This window comes from Typopeltis vanoorti, chromosome 9 (genome assembly GCF_054136105.1).
Source record: "Typopeltis vanoorti isolate ZY-2024b chromosome 9, IOZ_Tvanoo_1.0, whole genome shotgun sequence".
NCBI lineage: Eukaryota > Metazoa > Arthropoda > Arachnida > Uropygi > Thelyphonidae > Typopeltis > Typopeltis vanoorti.
The window spans coordinates 44,680,833-44,699,438 of NC_143557.1; the positions used below are offsets into that span (position 1 = coordinate 44,680,833).

Sequence of the window (18,606 nt, forward strand, 5' to 3'; positions counted from 1 at the left end):
TGGAAGAAGTTTTCGCGATGCTTCTTTTAAACACTTTGCTGACACTTCGTTCCAAGCTGCCTTGATGTTGTTAATGCCCTTCAAAATATTGAATGAACGGCAATAGTCTTTAATAGTTTTTCCTGATGTGTCCAAGATCTTACCATTTCGATAAATATTATACGGAGGTAATAGGCTTTGAAGATTGATATAATCCCCTAATCCATCGGTTGCAAAAGTTATGTTGTGTTTGGGGGCATGTAAACAACCTTGACATCCAATGATGTTTTTAATTCAGCAAGGTTTTGAGGATGTCCAGGGCCATTATCCAGGAGAAGCAATACCTTGGCTGGCAAATCATTTTCTTTACAGAATCGAAGCACGGTAGGACAAAAATAATTTGTGTACCAATCTATAAAAACGTCTTGTGTAACCCAAGCTTTCTTGTTTCATTTCCAATAGACCAGCAGCATGGCTTTTAGACCCTTGAAGGCATGTGGTGTCTGTGAATGGTACACCAACATTGGTTTAAGCTTCAAAGTTCCGGAGACATTTGCACCCAACAAAAGCGTAAGTCTATCTTTTTTATCTTTAAAACCTGGAGCAGAACGTTATTCACAGGAAATGAAGGTGCATGGTGGCAATTTTTTCTAGTAGAGCCCAGTTTCATCAACATTAAAAATGAGATCAGGAAGATAACTTCCTTGTTCTATACAGTCTTGAAATTCTTTAGAAAAAGCAGTCGCTGCCACAACATCTGCACTTGCTGCCTCACCACATAATTTGACACTGTGGTGCTTACTTCAAGACTTAAATCTCATGAACCAACCTTTGCTTCCTAAAAATGTTTCTTCGCCTCCATCTGTCTTTTTAAGATCCTCAAAAATTGTTTTTGCTTTCTCAGTTATAACAGCCTGCATCAGAGGAATGTTTTCCTGATTGAAGTCATCCACCCATAATGATGATAATTTTTCCATTTTTTCATGGTTTACCCCTGCTATAACGTACATGTTTTGCATTTAGTACTACCGTAGATCGTTGCGCAGACTGTTTTATTCTATCTGCACTTTTAATAATTGTAGTAACAGTCAATGGAAGTATGTTCATAATTCTACAGACATTAGCACGTGTCTGCCCATCTTCCATTCTTCGAATCACTTCCATCGTTTTTTCAAGTGCAATTGATTTCCCTGCCTTCTTAACACCAAGTTCTGCTAACTTTTCTGCATTTCTTTTATCAGACATAGTTATGTAATTACGTATTTTATCAATTTAAATACGTATGTATGTAAAAAAAATCAAATAGAACAATTAGGTAGATTCAACAGTAAAACTAGGTTTGATACATATATGTTGTAGTAGCTCGATAAACACTCAAACACAAGTGCCTGCTGGCGTCGTTTCTCAGTCAGACCACACTACAGTAAGAAAGCACCTACAGGCATCTGGTGTGAATCAGCGTAAATTGAACCGTCGTAAACCTAGGGGCTGCCTGTATATACAAAACATTTCAAAAGAACCTACACTCTCTTTTGAAATGCCTATAGTCTCAGCAATTTGACACACACACACTTTGGCTCGCCGGTCATCCAATACCATATTGTGCACTTCATCAATGATTTCTGGTGTTGTTATGCTTTTTGGAGGTCCTTCGGGTGGATCATCTTTAAGGCTGGTACGCAGTGGTGTAGCTAGAGCTTTTACCGCCTAGGGTAGTCCTTGAGTTTGCCGCCCCTCTCAATACACACCAAAAATACTACAAAAATCAAAATGACATATAGGGAAATAAATTAAAACAATATGTTTATTTTTGAAGTAAACTCTAATTTCAACATTCTAAAATGTTATTTTTCTTGCTTTTCTGTTAGCAAAATCGTCGATGACATTTGCTAAGTCTATTTCATAGTAATATAGGTAATTCTTAATCAATTTTATTTAGAAAAACTCCTCTCAGCAACACTTAGAGCAATTGTGAGAAAATTTGCAGTATTACAATATTTGGAAATGAGTTCTCGAGACCGTATTTTAGAATTAACTGCAAAAATTCAAAAAGGTTCAAAGTGCCACCCTGGGCGGACCCCTCCACCAGCTACGACTCTGCTGGTACGCCCATGTTTAAACTTGGCAGCTCATTTCTTAATTGTCGAAACGAAGGAGAAAAGTGCCCATAAACTTTTATGAACTTCGAATGAATTTCTTGTGCCGTTAAATCTTCTTTTACAAAGAATTTTATAACTGCACTATACTCAGTTCCAATTCAAGGGATACAGACAACACTTTTCTTCAGACATCTGTTTAAAACAAGGTACTTGATAGATTGACTTGCAATTTTGCATGGATGCTTATGACAGATGTAGCAACTTAGAAAAAAAAAATCTTGCCGATTGTGTTGGTATCTTAGGCCGAGAACATTTCAGACCACCCACATAAGCATCCTGTGAATTTGCAAGTCATTCTATCAAGTAGTTTGTTTTATACATATGGTATTGGATGACAGGCAAGTTAAAGTGAGGGAAATTGCTGAGACTATAGGCACTTCAAAGGAATGTGTAAGATATAATTTTGCATGAAGAATTGCAAATGAAAAAACTTTGTGCAAGATGGGTGCCACGCTTGCTCACAGCAGATCAAAAACGTACGCGCATGAAAATCTCTGAACAGTGCTTGGAGCATTTTAATAGAAATGAAACTGATTTTGTGTGTCGATTTATTACTATGGATGAGACTTGGATTCACCATTACACACCAGAATCCAAACAAAAGTCAAAAACAATGGACAGATGCCAGTTGTTCAGCTACAAAGAAGACAAATTCGGTTTCATCAGCAGGAATGGTCATGACATTGGTGTTTTAGGATGCTAAAGGCATTTTGTTTATTAAATATCTCGAAATGGGTAAAACAATAATCGGGGAATATTATTCTGATATTTTAACCAGACTGGAAGAAAAAAATCATCTTTCATCAGGACAGTGCACCTGCCCACAAAGGTATTTTAGCAATGGGAAAATTAAGGGACTTCTAAGGGACCTCTGTTCTACACTATGAATTGTTGGAACATCCACCCTATTCCCCAGATTTGGCTCCATCTGACTTATATCTCTTCTCAAAACTAAAACTCTTCCTCGCTGGGCAACGTTTTTCTTCGAACCAAGAGGTGATTGCAGCTGTAGATGGGTATTTTGCTGATCATACTGAGAACTACTACAGGGACGGGATAATGACTCTGGAGCATCGCTGGAATAAATGTATTAGTCTTAAGGGAGATTATGTTGAAATATTAAAAATAATTTTGAAATTAGAAATTTGTTTTTTCATTGTTACGCCAAGAACTTTTCAGACCACCTTCCTAGTATTGCTTAACCTTTTTGTTTTTTAGTGTTAATTGAATAAATTATGAGAGATTATCAGTATATAGGAGAAAGAGTGTAAATGACACCACCGAGCCTTGGAATACTTCAGTATTGATGGGGTAAAAAAATTTATGAAAGGAAGCTATCTGCTGCAATATGCACTGAGTGACAAGAGAGGAAGCTGGCAGTCCACTCACAGAGTAGGAAGAAGACCATAAGATGGCAGCTTGGAAAGAAGGATGCATTGTCAGACTTGATCAGAAGTTTGAAAATATCAAGAGCACATGAGATTCTCCAAATCTTTATCTGGGCTTTGTTTAAAGGTATGGTTTTTGTGTTTGTGTGTGGGGAGTGGGGGGGGGGGGGATCTGCTTTCACGTGAGAATGGTAAAATCTGTATTGTGAACACTAAAACAATCGTAATAGAACCTGAGTGATACCATTTTTTTTTTGGCCAGAAAACATATTAGTATCAAGGCTATTGAATAGCTTTCTGATATTCTTCTAACAAAAGATCATAAAAGGAATACTGGCAATAATTTGTGGATTTGTATGTGAGAGTGATTTTGCCTTAGTTGTTTGTCTAAACAAGAGTTGGAAAAGAAGACTGGTGCCAACATGGGAGAAGTCCTGACTTCCATTTGAGGAGGAAGAGGGAAGCTTAGTGATTACCCTTAGAGTCTGCTTTAGATTTGAAGATTTTTATGCTTATGGGATGTAGTGTAAGCTGATTGAGTGGCTGAAGTTTTCAGCTTGATGATGATGCTGCATAAAATTTTAGCTTAGACTACTTTGCTACATTTGTTGAAAATCATGCCTTGGATAAGGATTGAGAATTTTAAGTGGAATGGGGATTATATATAGTCACTCATTGCAGGAAGAATAATTTCAGTTATTTGACTGACTGAACCATTTTGATCCAAGCAGGTGCTGAAGGTCATCCCCGTTAGCACCATTGTAGTACCATAAGATATGAGACTGAGATCGTCTGGGAGAAGGACAATCTGTAGAAAAGAAATATTGACAAGGTTATAGTTTGTTGGTAAGAGTGTTAAGTTGCTAACATCAACAGCATGTTTGGAGGGAGGGATGGTTGAGAAAAGATCCAAGGTGTTCCAGATAATCCTAATCATTTTATGAGATTTATCTGGAATTTTGGTTGGTAAGGTTAACAATTTGCATTATATTATTACTTCACTACAAAAGTTCTGCTTTTCTTCCAATTTGTTATGTAAAGTCAAAGAAGCAGATCAAGTTAGAATTGTAGGTGAAATCTCCGAGGTGATTGTCGTTGTTTGGGTTATAGATTGTATATGATTAATTTAGAGAGTGAGAGAGAGATTAAAAAAAAAAAAGTTGCTATAATCATTGGAATTAGGAAATTGTTAAAGGCAGCAAATGAAGACAAGGAAATTTTGAGCTTAAAGTAAATTAGTAAAGAGGATTCTATATTTGAGAACTTTTGACATGAGATATTATACCTCACAAATAAATACACCTGTTCTACCCTTATGATACACTTAGGAGGCAGCTTGAAGCAGTACCATGGCATAATGACCATAGTGCATCTTGGAGACAGATGGAACTATTGGAAGTTAGGTGATCTGCAGTCATAGAAGATGCCAGATGAGGTTTAGAGTTTAATAACAAATTGGGTTTGGATTTCTTTAAGTGATGATGCACATTGTTGATGATAGTATTAAGCCCCTGTATCTCGGTGAAGTCTCTATGGAAGTATTTTTTACAAGGAATTTTGTCGCTTTGTTGGATTTTTTTAAAATATATTTTTGTTTTTTTCTTGTATTATTTGATATTTTTTATCCAATGGGGACAAAGGAGTTGTAGACATGACTCCTACACAGGAAATGCCTAGATGTCAATCCAAGCAACTTTGACAGTGCACTTTTGCAAGCTGCTATAATACTCACTCCTTCAGGCATAACCCAATAAGATAATTTTCCAGCTGATTTGGAAGCCTCCTAAAGTGTTTTTAAACAGATTAGTTTCATATACTATCTGATGGCTGTCTTATGGAAGCTGCTTTTCTGGAGAAAGTACTCAAATAGTAGAAGTACTGGTTCCCTAGTTCAGTAATTACTGTCTGGAGGGCATATCCAGCAATTCGTAAGCTTCACTGCATGTAAGAAGACAGGGAACAGAAATCAAAGGCCCCAATTCTAGAGATGAAACATGGCTTCACACCTCCAATAAGCATGGTGCTGGCATTTTACCTGGCAGTGAAAGTCATTTACTACATAGTGGTCCAGTTTGCATTTCCTCCAGTTATGAAAGTTATGCTTTAAGATGGTCGTAGGATCAGAAGAGTTATCCATAACCAAGGTGGCTGCATTGCCTCTGATTGGTGAAAGTAACCATACAATCTTGGAGACGTGGAGATTGTAAAACATGAGGAATATTCTGTCAAGAAGGGATATATGTGGAACTACAAGGCAAGTGATTATGACAAGCTTAGGAGGAAGCTTAAATCTGTTCCATCATAAAACACTGCAAGGGAATGATGTAAGTAGTGCATGGAAAATAGTTAAGGGTCATCTAAAGGAAGCAATATTAAATTGTATACCTAAGGTAAGAAGGGTTAATTAGGTAGGAGTTAGATGAATGAGTAATATCATGAAGCATGAGCTGCAGAAGAAGAAAATGCTGTGGGGGGTATTAAGGAGAAAGGTTGACAGCAAACTTATGAAGAATACAAGGCTCAGGCAAGAAAGGTAACCAGCATGGCAAGGAATGAGTTTTGTTATGTGGCAAGTAAGAGGAAGAATGAGTGTGGAAGATTAACCTTAATGAGTAATGATGGTCACGAGGAGACAGCAGATAAAAGAGTTGAGTTACTGAGTGGTCATTTTGAGAGTATACAATCCTAGTGAGGTTACTGGTTTAACATATGTGACGGACACTAATGTAAGAACAGAGGTGGATGAATTAATGGTTCTTAGTATATTGCAGAATCTCCGTGTAAATACAGCTGTGGAATTAGATGGGATATCAGCTCGGGTTTTATGAGAATCTGCAATAGAACTGGCAATGTCTCTGACTGGGCTCTTTAATTTAAGTCAGCTCTGGTATAGTTCCAGATAATTCTCTTACATAAGGGAAGTTCTAGGACTGCAGTAGCAAATTATACGCCAATCAATATCTCAGGTGTGATAGTAAAAGTACTGGAAAAATCGGTCAAAAAGAAAATTCAAGAATTGGTGGATAAGAATATGATACTGTATGAGAGGCAACATGGCTTTGTGAAGGATCAATCATGCTTTAGTAATTTACTAACTTTTTTATAATAGAATAACAGTTGAGTTGGATAAAGGAAATGACTACATGATGATTCTGCTGGATTTTGCAAACACGTTTGACAAAATACCACATGGAACTCTGTTATGCAAATTTGAACAAATAGGGATGGATATGACAGTGGTTAAGTGGATAAGAGGGTGGCTGCTGGATAGATATCAAAAAGCAGTATACGGAGAGGCAGAATCGAGGCGAAAACAGGTGACTAGTGGTGCCACAAGATTTGCTGCTGGGACCATTGCTTCAGTTGTTTGCTGATATGTGAAATTAGGTAAAGTAATAGTTAATCAAGGTGATGTCGGGGAGGGAGAGAGAGCTTGCAGGACGATTTAAATAGGCCATATAGACAGAAGATAATAGGTATCAGTTTAATGTGGAGATATGCATTTGGATAAATAGATTTATCCAAATCTTTAACAGATCGATGGTACTGTACTTCGGGAAATAGATGAAGCTCCAGATTTAGGAGTGGTGGTTTAAAGAGATTTAAAGTTTAGAGGGCATATTGGCTATTGAAGACCATGCTAACAAGTAGAGATAAGAAAGTTGTTATTCCTCTTTATAAGGCCTTGATATATCCACATCTGTATTACTGTGCTCAGGCTGGTCTCTTGGGTATGAGGAAGTGGTGGAAAAGATTCAGAGGCAAGTGACCAAGATGGTGAGTGGTCTGTGAAAAGTTCCCTGTGAGAATAGATTGAGGGTGTGTGGATTGCAGAAGTTGGTTGCTAGGAGAAAAAGAGGGGATATGATGGAAATATTTAAATTCTTAAAGGGTTTTATAGTATTGATGTGGGGAAATGTGTCAGCACTTGGCTAGAGGGTCCAGAACAAGGGGTCATCCCTAGCAGTTGAATGAAGGTGTGTTAGCAGGGGACTAGATTTTTTTTTTGCTTGGAGAGTTGTGAATGAGTGGAATGGGTTGGCAGAGCCAGTTGTGGGAGCTTTGTCTGTTAATTGGTTCAAGGAGAGGTATGATCGATTGTTTAGATCTCCTACAATGAATCTTTGGACTCCACCGAGGTGATCATATAATAATAATAGTATAAGCATCTTAAAAAATGTTGCATTTACAAATGTTTTAATATTATATATTCTGTTAATTATATACCTTAACTTATTTGTTAAAACTAAGATATGGTAGTTCCATTTCAGATTGCCGTCGATATGAGGCCCAAATACTCTACTGATTATTCTTTTTAACTAAGCTACAGTTACAGTTTTGAATATCACTACATTTCATTTCATACCATTTTATAGTTATGCTGTGATCTAGCTTATTTGTTAACGTAAAATACATACATTTAGTTTTAATTTCTGTGGAATAAAGAAATGTTGCTGTCTGTATTAATAAAAGAGGTTGATGGATGGCGTATACGGGCTGATGTGCCAGAGTGTCACGTGACTAAACGCAAGCTTGTTTCGGCGTGCCTACGAGCCATGACCAGTCATTGAAATGGAAGCATACTTGGAACAGCGTTATGCAATTAAATTTTGTGTGCATTTGCAAAAATCGGCATCGGACACTTTTAACATGATATGCAAAGCTTTCCAAGATGAAGCAATGTCGAGGGCAAGTGTTTTTCGCTGGCATAAAACTTTTAAGGAACGAAGGCAAAATGTGGAAGATCTTGAATGTGAGGGAAGACCTTCAACGTCCATCACAGAGACAATGATCAACACAGCAGCGATTATCATCAAGGAGGATCGCAGAATTACAGTACACCAGCTGCATGTTGTCCTGAATATTTCTGTGGGAAGTGTTCACTCAATCGTGGCTGAACATTTGGGACTGAAACATGTTTGCGCCCGATGGATTCCCAAACTCTTGACACTGGAGCAAATGCAGCATCAAGTAAATGTGTGCACGAATGGAAAGAAAGACTGGAACAAGAAGGCAACAACTTCTTAAAACGCATCATTACAGCAGATGAAGCTTGGTTGTATCACTGTGACCCTACAATGAAACAACAAAGCAGTGAATGGAAGCATCCGTCTTTGCCTACCCCCAAGAAAGCAAAAACTGTAAATCGGCTGGTAAAGTTATGACCATAATGTTTTTGGACTACGAAGGCATTGTTTACCAACATGCTGTAACCCGGGAATACTGTAAACGGCTCATACTATGCAGATGTTTTACGGACAATGGTACAGCACGTCAAAAGGAAGCGTCCATTGCAAGAATGGCTTCTTATTGCACCACGATAATGCAAAGCCACATATTGCTGGTTGCGTAGTGGACATTTTGCAGAAGAACAACATAGATATCCTACCACACCCTCCATACAGTCCTGATCTCGCACAGTGTGATTTCTGGCTGTTTCCTCAGCTCAAGAAACCACTAAGAGGCCGCCATTTCGAAAGCAACAAATCATGTGTAAAAGCTGTGGAGGCAGTTTTGAAAGAACTCTCAAAAAAAGGACTTTCGCTTGTGTTTAAGAAGCAGCGTTAGGACAAATGCATCGCGTCTCACGGTAGTTATATTCATTTATATTAAACGTAATGCTCATCGCCATGTAACTATGAAAGAAAATATTAATATCAAAATAATGTTTAGTGATTGAATTTGATCAAACAAAAATTTATTTATTTATTTTTTATTATTTTTTTTTAAGGTTAGCTACTGTTAATCGATGTATTGAGACTATCCCAGAAGAAGAGGAGTACAAAGATCAAGGTTAGCCAATTTTACAACAAGAAAGCTTATTATTTTTCATACCTTTATAGAATCAGAAATGTGAAATGCTTCTAATAACATAAAAATAGGAAGGCTTTATGGAAATGAAGCTTTCTCTGTAAGTTATTACAAACGGTAAAAACTGTTAAAAGAAAAATGAATAAATTCATGCCAACAAATAAATGTAAAGTCAGGTGACACAAATTATCTGTCTGCAGTTAAGAAAGGAGAAGAGCAGCAGCGATTTCAAAACAACACCTATCACATTCAGAAAATCTCTTCTTAAAAAAAAAAAGAAAAGCTTTTAATTATGTTATAACTCTGGATTACATTCCAAAAGTTGATTTTTTTTTGTGTGTGTGTGTAGCATCAAAAAAAAAAAAAAAAAGGAGTTTGTATCCTCCCACTAAATACTGCCAATATTATCAGACTGAAACTTGCTGCTCTTTTCCTTTCTTCATCAATTCCAAGATCTGATATCTCCATCTCACAAAGCAAGCTTTTCTATCACTTATGAAGAACAGAAATATTATAATTCTGAGAGCAGACTAAGAGAGCACAATGGTAGTTGCGAATATGAAAGATTATAATGAAAAATCACAAGATTACTTTCTGACTATTCCTACTCAATTTTAGGAATTTCAAGACTTGCAAGGACATCCTTGCAAGTCTTGACATAGTGTTCCTGTTTACTAATGCCCCCATAGATGATGATGTCAAACATTCATTGGAGAATATCTTTCACCAGATGTCACAAACTTATTTGAATGCAATCTTCGGTCCAAGTTTTTTTGGTGGAATAATGTGTTTTACAAACAAAAATTTGGATTTACAATGGGAAACTCCCTCTGTCCTCCATGGCTGACCTTTTTATGGAGAACTTTGAAAAGACTTTGCTAGCAGAAGCAACTCTAAACCCAGTGGTTTGGTGGAGATGTATTGATGATAATTTTATTATTTGGAAACATGACCTCCCAAGTCTGTAACAATGTCTTCATTCTCTTAACATATACTATTAGATAGTATATTACATATACTATCAAATTTACATTAGAGCTTGAAAAAGATGGACAACTCCCTTTCCTTGATGTGTATCTTTATGATACACATCAAGGTCCTACAAATCATGTCCTTCTACAAATACCCAGGAGTATATAGAATTTCATGCTCTGTGGTTTATCATGCATAGGATCAAACAAGTCATAGATTTGAGCTGAGAGAAGGAACATGTTGAGCATAAAAGAAAGGTCTGCTCTGGTCAACCATGCTATTAATTGGGAAGTTCCAGCCATTCGTTGTTTAGAATAAATTTTTTTTTCACCAGACTTCTAAAGGAATCGGTTATGGCCATTCATATGGATCAGAGAATAAAAACCAAAGACATATATTAAGTGACATGGAAATCTCTTATTAAATCTTTTAACATCATAGACTTCAACTTCACTAACCTTCAGTTAACTGCAGACAGCTAAATGCATGTCATGTGATGCTGCACTTATTTGTTAGCATGAATTTGTTTATTTTTCTTGTAATGTCTTTTCAATCTTGGGACAAGTTTGTTTTCTATTTATATATTTTTTGCTGTTTATTAAACCCCGATGAACCCACCAGCTTTTTTTTGTAGGTACACAAAACTAGTAGGTGTAAGTTTCAAATTTTAACTAATCAGTTATTACTGCATATTCTTTAGTCATAAAACATATTCTCTTAAATAGTTATTGTATTTATTTACTAATTAAATTTATGCAACTTATATATTAATTTTTTTTGTTGTTTAATTTTTATTTGTAAGAGTACTAATCAGGCATATTCAGATGTTTTTGAAGGTAAAGATGATACGATATTGGGACAGAATTTCATTATTTGAGCCAAAAAATTATTATTGCTAGAGACCATTTCGGAATCAGGGACTCATCATGGCAAGCCATTCCTGTCATGCACCACTCTGAGAGAAAAATCAAGCTTTCATCCCTTTCTTGGGTGCATTCATTCTGTACGTCCATGGATATCTTCTTCCCATTCTCCATAAAATGAAAAAAATTTCATCTACTGGTATCCTGTTCAGTCCTTTCAGAAGTTTATAGATCTCTGTCATACCACCACTCTTTCTCCTGTTTGCTAGCATCTGCAATACAAAAATTCTCAACTGTATAAAAATCTCTACTCATAATCTACATTTGACAGTCCTTACATCATCCTTAACACTCTTTTGCACCCTCTGCACTTGATTTGCATCATCTTAGAAACCAGGTGATCAGATCTGTGCACAGTAGTCCAGATGAGTGTGTATCAAACCTTATAAAGAAGCAAATCAACTTTTTGAATGTCTTGAAATTCTTGAATGTCTTCGTTCATTTTTGCCTTACAGTTAGCCTCTGAGTTGTATTTGCAGCCTTCGTTATATGGCTCTTAGAACTTCTACTTCCTATGTACTAAAATTCAAAGATCCCTCACCTGGGTCAGTTTTTTCTAGCATAATCCCATCAATATAATACATCATAGGATATTTCATTGCACCAAAGTCCATTAGTTTATATTTACTAACGTTGAATTGACAGTTCTTTTTCACATGCCTACAGTTGCAGCTTATTCAAATCATTCTGCAAGTACTGCATGTCAGTTGCATTCTTGATTACATTGCATCATCAGCAGATAGCTGTATGTCTCCTGTTAAATTCTTTCCAATGTAGTTAATGTAAAGATTGAATAATAGTGCACCAAGGACTGATCCCTGGTTTATACCCACTGGTCATTTTATTTTTGTAGACTCTCATCCCCCATACACCACTTTTTGATGTCAGTCACCATCATCTTATCCAAACTGGTAGGTAGCTTATAATCCAGTCCCATATACTCCAACTTATGAAAGAGCCTTCCATACCAAATTTGTCGAAGCTTTATGAGAGTCCATGTTGTATCCATTCCCTCTGTCTAACTCAACTGTCACATTATGAAATGTGATCAAATTACTCACACATGACCTTCCCTTAATAAATCATGCTGTTCAGTGTAGAATCAATTCCCTGTCAATGTAGTCTGTTTCCAGCTTTTCCAAAATTTACACACTGCCACCACTTTAGATATAGTGATAGGTTAGTAGTTAGACATATCAATCTTTGCACTACTCATGTGCAATGGAATTATACATTATTTTTGCTCCATTGGAATCTTTGTGTTGAGATTCAAATTATACAGCTGGGTTAAAGGAACAGCCAGTTCAGCTGAATGCTCTTTTAATATCTATGCTGATATTGCATTAATCCCTATTGCCGAATTCATATTTAGTTTACATGACAGGTCTAGTTCCTCCTCCTCCTCATACACTTGAGTTGCAGCCTCCACCATAGAGGTAGCATCGAGCTCTATGTTGCATACACCAGATCAGTAGCTTTAAGCAAAATGGGCACTCATTAGTTGAATCGTCCTTCTGCATCTGCCACCTGCATACCATCCACATCACATTACTGAGAGTTATTCTTTCACGTTCATTCTTTCTTTTACTTGTATGTTACAAGTAAAAGAAATTCTTTTATTATTTATTATTTCTCTTTTCCTTGAAGATCTCTTGCTTAGTAAAATTGCACATCCATTTCACACCCCCTTTTTAAATAATATTAAAGATGAACCTACAACATAAAAGGATATCAAATAGCAGGAATAAAACATGAATACAGCAAATTAGTGATTTAAAAAAAATAATAAAAACTGGATTTTCAAATGTTAGAAACTGAAAAACAAAACTACACATGTCAGCAGTGTGCTAGCCATTTTGTGAATTCATCATCAGATTTTAGATAGCAAAAATCAACTATGAGATTTCTACATGATTCACAAGATAATAAGGGTATTTTTTTCATCTTGTGAACTACATGGCAAGCTCATAACTAGTTCTCCTCAGGACTCCAGAAATACAAGTTAAATCTACTAGCTAGAAAAAAGTTTACTTGCCCAATCGGTCTACTTTATATAAATATTGTTATAAGTGATGTTAGAACAAATGAACTAAAAAAAATGTTATGTTGACAAAACAAAGTAATACATTCCTTAATTCTCACTACACATGACACTTAATTATACAGAAATATGCTTTCCTTTAATGTATCTTTAAAATGTATGCCACACCATGACTTCTCACATGGTGTGTTTCTGTTTTCTGTCATTTGTTGTTCATAATGAAGGGTGAATTTATATCAGTTATCCATGAACAGTAATTTAACAGGGAAGACAAATAATAAAATTTATGAAAACAAGAAAGTAGGTAGCACTTGATGTGGAGCCAAATTCACTTTTCACAATGCACTCAATTATGCAATTTGACCTTTGACTTATCTTTGCAAGATAATTGTATTTTTTAAATAAAATGATCTACATTATATACAATTTCACATTTTTAATTACACTAAGCTAATTCATGTTTTGAGCTGTGAAAATAATCTTAAGACAATACTATATTACAATTCCACATGTACATAAGAGGTGAAGTTGTTTGAAGAATAAGTTATATAGATGTACTGCAGTATTTAATTAGATTGTATCAGTTTTAGTTTGTGTTTATAATTACAGGTTTATTTTGTTGATGAAATAATATTGTAAGAAAAGTACAATTTTTTTTTATTTTTATTTATTTTTATTTTTATTTTTTTTTAAAGAATGGATAGTCTATTACATATATGTCGTGCATACTATATATGTGTATATCTAGGTATATACATTCAGTACGTTACATTACATTATATTATACATTCATTTAGTTCAATAATAAACACATATATATATCATCAAATTCCTGCCATGTACCCTCAAGGGGTGTACAGGATATGATAGTACTACATGAAAAAAATTACATCATTATTAATTTCCTATCTACAATTTTCCTCCAAATCAGTTACTTGTCAAGACTCCAACATTATCAGATCTTATATTTCTATCGTCTAAAGCACTTTGTACCGTATCAATCCACCTATATCTTGGCCTTCCTCTGGGTCGTTTTGCTGCCAACCTGGCTCAGAACACTTGTTTTGCTAATCTGTCCTCGCCCATTCTGTTTAAGTGACCATACCACCTGAGGTTAGCTCTTTTAATGCATTCCTGGATGCTGACAATGTAAAGTTCTTTCCTAATATCCTCGTTTTTAATATGATATTGTCATTGATGCCATCTGTTCACGCCTATAATCTTTCTCAGGACTCTCATATCTGTGGTCTCTGGTCTTTGGTCAAGTGTTTTACTTCTGACCCAGCTTTCAGATCCATAAGTTAAAACTGGTTTGAACACTGTCATGTATACAGCTAATTTAGTGTTCCGACTAGTTTCTCTCTTATTCCATATGAATTTATTCAATTGACTTCCCACCATACCAGCTTTGCTGATTCTGTTGTCTATTTCTATATTTAATTCACAATCTTCAGTAAAAATCGTGCCTGAATAGCTGAAATGTTTTACTTGTTCCACAGGTTCTCCATTCACAACACAGTTGACATTTTCAATGATTCTGCCTATTTTCATTGTCTTTTTATTGCTGACCTTCATACCATATCTATTACAACAGCTATTCAGTTTAGTCAGAGAATCTTGCAGACCTGTAGCAGATTTATTTAGAAGTATAACATCATCTGCATAAAGCAAAGAGCTGACATTAACATCTCCAATTTTGATATCAGGTTTAATACCACATTCCTTCATAATGTGATCCATATAGATAATGAATAACAGAGGGGATAATGTACATCCTTGTCTCACACCAGATTTAACATTAAACCATCTTCCTGTACTTCCTTCAATTCTAACTGCTGACTTACAACTCAAATAAAGACTAAGTATTGATTGATATAATGCCCCATTGACACCATCTGTGTATTGAATAGCTTCTCTCTTGGCACCTTGTCATATGCCTTTTCCAGATCGACAAAACTTAAATACGTATCTTTGTTATATTCCCATGCTTTCTCAACTATTTGTCGTAAAGTGAAGATCTGATCCTGACAGCCTCTATTTGGCATGAATCCAGCTTGTTCTTCACCAAGCTTTTCTTCCACAATTCTTCTCAACTGTTTCTCAGGTATACTTGCATAGATCTTGCCAGGAACACTCAGTAGGGAAATACCTCTGTAATTCTCACATGCAGTTTTATTTCCCTTTTTATATATGGGTACTATGAGAGCTCTACTCCAATCATCGGGAATTCGTCCCTCTGTCCAGGCTTTCTGAACTATGCAGTGCATCCACTGTAAGACTCTTATACCACCATGCTTCAGCATTTCTGGTCAAATATCATCTACTCCTGCTGCCTTTCCACATTTCAAGCCTTTGATGGCTTTCTCTACTTCAAGTATGGATATGTATGCCTGGTCAGTGTTTTTTACCACTGTGCTGTCATCACTGCTTGTTTCATTTAGCAGTTTTTCAAAGTAATTACTCCATACTTCAAGGATATCGTTTTCTCCCGTTTTCATGTCACCTTTATTATCTCTAATTCCTTTTAGCACTCTTTCCTCCATTCTTAAGCTTCTTCAACAACCTCCAGAATATTTTGCCACTTCTTGATATTTATTTTCTATATTCTTGCCAAAGTCCTCCCATGACTTTTGTTTAGCTAGTTTTACACAGTGTTTAGCATTCTTGCATTTGTCTCTATATTCTCTAAGAGCACAAGCTGACTTATTTGACAGGAACTTTTGGTATGCTTTGTTCTTTTCCTTCACTGCCTCTTTAACTTCCTGTGTCCACCATGGAGTTCTGATTTTTTTATCCTTACAGACAACCTCACCACATGCCTTTCTGGCTGAATCAATCAGGGTTTTCTTCAAGGCTTGCCACTGAATCTCTAAAGTTTGGTTCCTGTTCTCAAACTCTTTCATTTTTTCTTCAATAATCTTTGTGTATTTTAGTCTACAGTTCACATCTGAGAGCTGCTCAACTTTTATTCGCTTTAAAACTTTCTTACATGTTATTCTTTTCAATATGAAATTCAATTTTATCCTGCTCAAGCCTAAATAGTGATCACTTCCAATTTCAAATCCTCTGTACACTCTGGTGTCCTGCACCAGGGAGAAAACATCACTATCAACAATAACATAGTCAATGAGACTTTTCTTATTCCTAGCCTCTTCTCTCCATGTGAATTTGTGCACATTTTTATATTGGAACATGGTGTTTGTAATAATCAGTCCATGTCCTGAGCAGAAATCCAACAGATATTTGCCATTATTATTAGCTTTGCTCTTTTCTCCAAATTTTCCCAAAATATTTTTGTATGTCTCACAATCATTTCCTACTCTGCTATTTAGATCCCTAACAAGGACCAACATTTCGTTTTTCATTGTGTCAGTTGCTTTTTCTAAAGCCTCAAAAAAATTCCTCCACTTCTACCTTAGTAGAACCTTCTGTGGGAACATAGGCACAAATAAGTCTCATTGTCCAGTTCCCCATTCTCATATTTGCTCACATTACTCTACTTGAGTCTGACTGCCATTCAAGAAGATTAGCCTCGTATTTAGTGTTGAATACTATGGCTACTCCTTCTTTTCCTTGGTTGTCATTGCCTGAATATAACATTATTGTATTTATTTGCTCAGAAAGATCTCACCAGTTTTGGTCTTTTTTGTTTCAGTCACCCCTATTATCTCGATCTGGTACTTATCTAATTCCTCAGCTAGCTCCATTTCTTTGCCATTCAGGCTTCTTACGTTGTTAGTACCGATCTTTAACTCTGGTGATGTTGAGTTGGGGTTTATTTTCAGATTTGTTCCAGTAGCTGACTTTTCACTGTTTGCCCTGGTTCCCTGGCGAAAACAACAGGGGCCTTGTTTAACCGGGCGACGCCCCAGCCGGCATAAAATTTTGTCACATTGTACCATCATTCTATATTTTGGTTTAACCAATAAGAATACAATTTGGTCGGCTAGATCCCAAATTGCCAGCCCATCCTCGTACGTTCAGTATCCAAGTAGATACCCAACAGGGTGCACCACGAGAATGTGAGGTTTGGACATTAGGTCAGAAGCCCTGGTCGGTTCTCCGCATTCCTTTAAAGGCTATGTGGAGGCCTCCTCTCAGTTATACAGCTTTGACCCTTAAGCACCCTATATATATACATATATATACATATATATATATTTAAGTTTAATATTGAACTAATAATAATATACAGTATATACATACATACATATATAAGTTTAATGTTGAACTAAACAAATACATTAATTTATTGGAAATGGTAACTACAGTTTAATTTGAATGCATATATGATATGAAAAACTTCTGTGTTTTCTCACACATTTGAAGTGTGCAAGATTTACTGTTTTCAAATAAAGCATCCTAACTATAACACATAATGTCAGCTCATTTTTATTGTGTAGTGGAGCATTCATGAAGTGAAAAGAACCGTATAATGTTGCTATGAGAGAAATGTAATTTTTGGAACTTAAAAGAAGACATTTACGAAGTCTTTCATGCAGAAAGAAAAACATTTAAAAGTTATCAGTTAGGTTACAGCAGTGACGGCAGAGCAACTGTTGGTGGTGGGGGGGGTATGACAGGTTAAGTTTTTAATTACTAAAAAAATGAACAGTCTTTCATATAGAAGGAAAAAGTTCTGAACCTTAAAGGAGATAAAAGAAAGTGAAGATGAAAGATGATTGGCTTACATTGTGACTTTTAGAGAAAACTAGCAACTAAAATTGCAACTGTTTCAGTAATTCTTTAAAAGAATATTCTCTAGTGTATGAATTAATGATTTCATATTCAGAAGTTTTATTTCCAACTATCTGTAAATAAAACTTTTCTGATGAATTTGTTAGCAGCCACCTGTGATCTTGACAGCAAATGAGATAGATTAAGGGGGGGGGGGAGTGTATTATGTGAAAGAAAAAAAATAATACATTCAGAATGAGGCCAAAAAGTCACTTGTCTCTGTTTACTTGCCTGTGGCAATTGGATATCTGGAGCCCTGGTTTTCCATATCCAAAAGCTGACATTGAACAAAATGGCTAGAACACCATTTCATTGGCTTGTTTATGTATAATGCAGATTTTTTTTTTTTTTTTTTTTCCCAGTTGTTTCCATTTTCAAATGCATATTTTTTTTTATTTGCATTTTTTAATCACATTAATAATTTACATGGTTCATGTTTTATTCCTGTTATTTGATACATTTTTTATGTTTATTTATTAGTTTTTTTACCTTCAACATTTATTTTACACTCAAGTTATTACATTCTCTCTCCACATTGCATCATCTTTACTTCAGAAAATATTCATTTATGTCTGAATAATACTGTTTTAAATAAA

At 35.7% G+C, this 18,606-nt stretch overlaps 1 protein-coding gene across 2 annotated transcripts in view; it reads left to right on the plus strand.

Annotated features, from left to right (window-relative positions):
- Positions 1-18,606, plus strand: part of LOC150103011 (poly(A)-specific ribonuclease PARN-like) — a 322,707-nt gene that overhangs the window by 290,688 nt on the left and 13,413 nt on the right. For both annotated transcript variants that reach the window (XM_090397872.1, XM_090397871.1), the window contains exon 18: positions 9,258-9,319. In XM_090397872.1, the coding sequence (XP_090253998.1) occupies positions 9,258-9,272 (15 nt within the window). In that variant the 3' untranslated portion in view covers positions 9,273-9,319. The remainder of the gene's footprint in view (positions 1-9,257; positions 9,320-18,606) is intronic.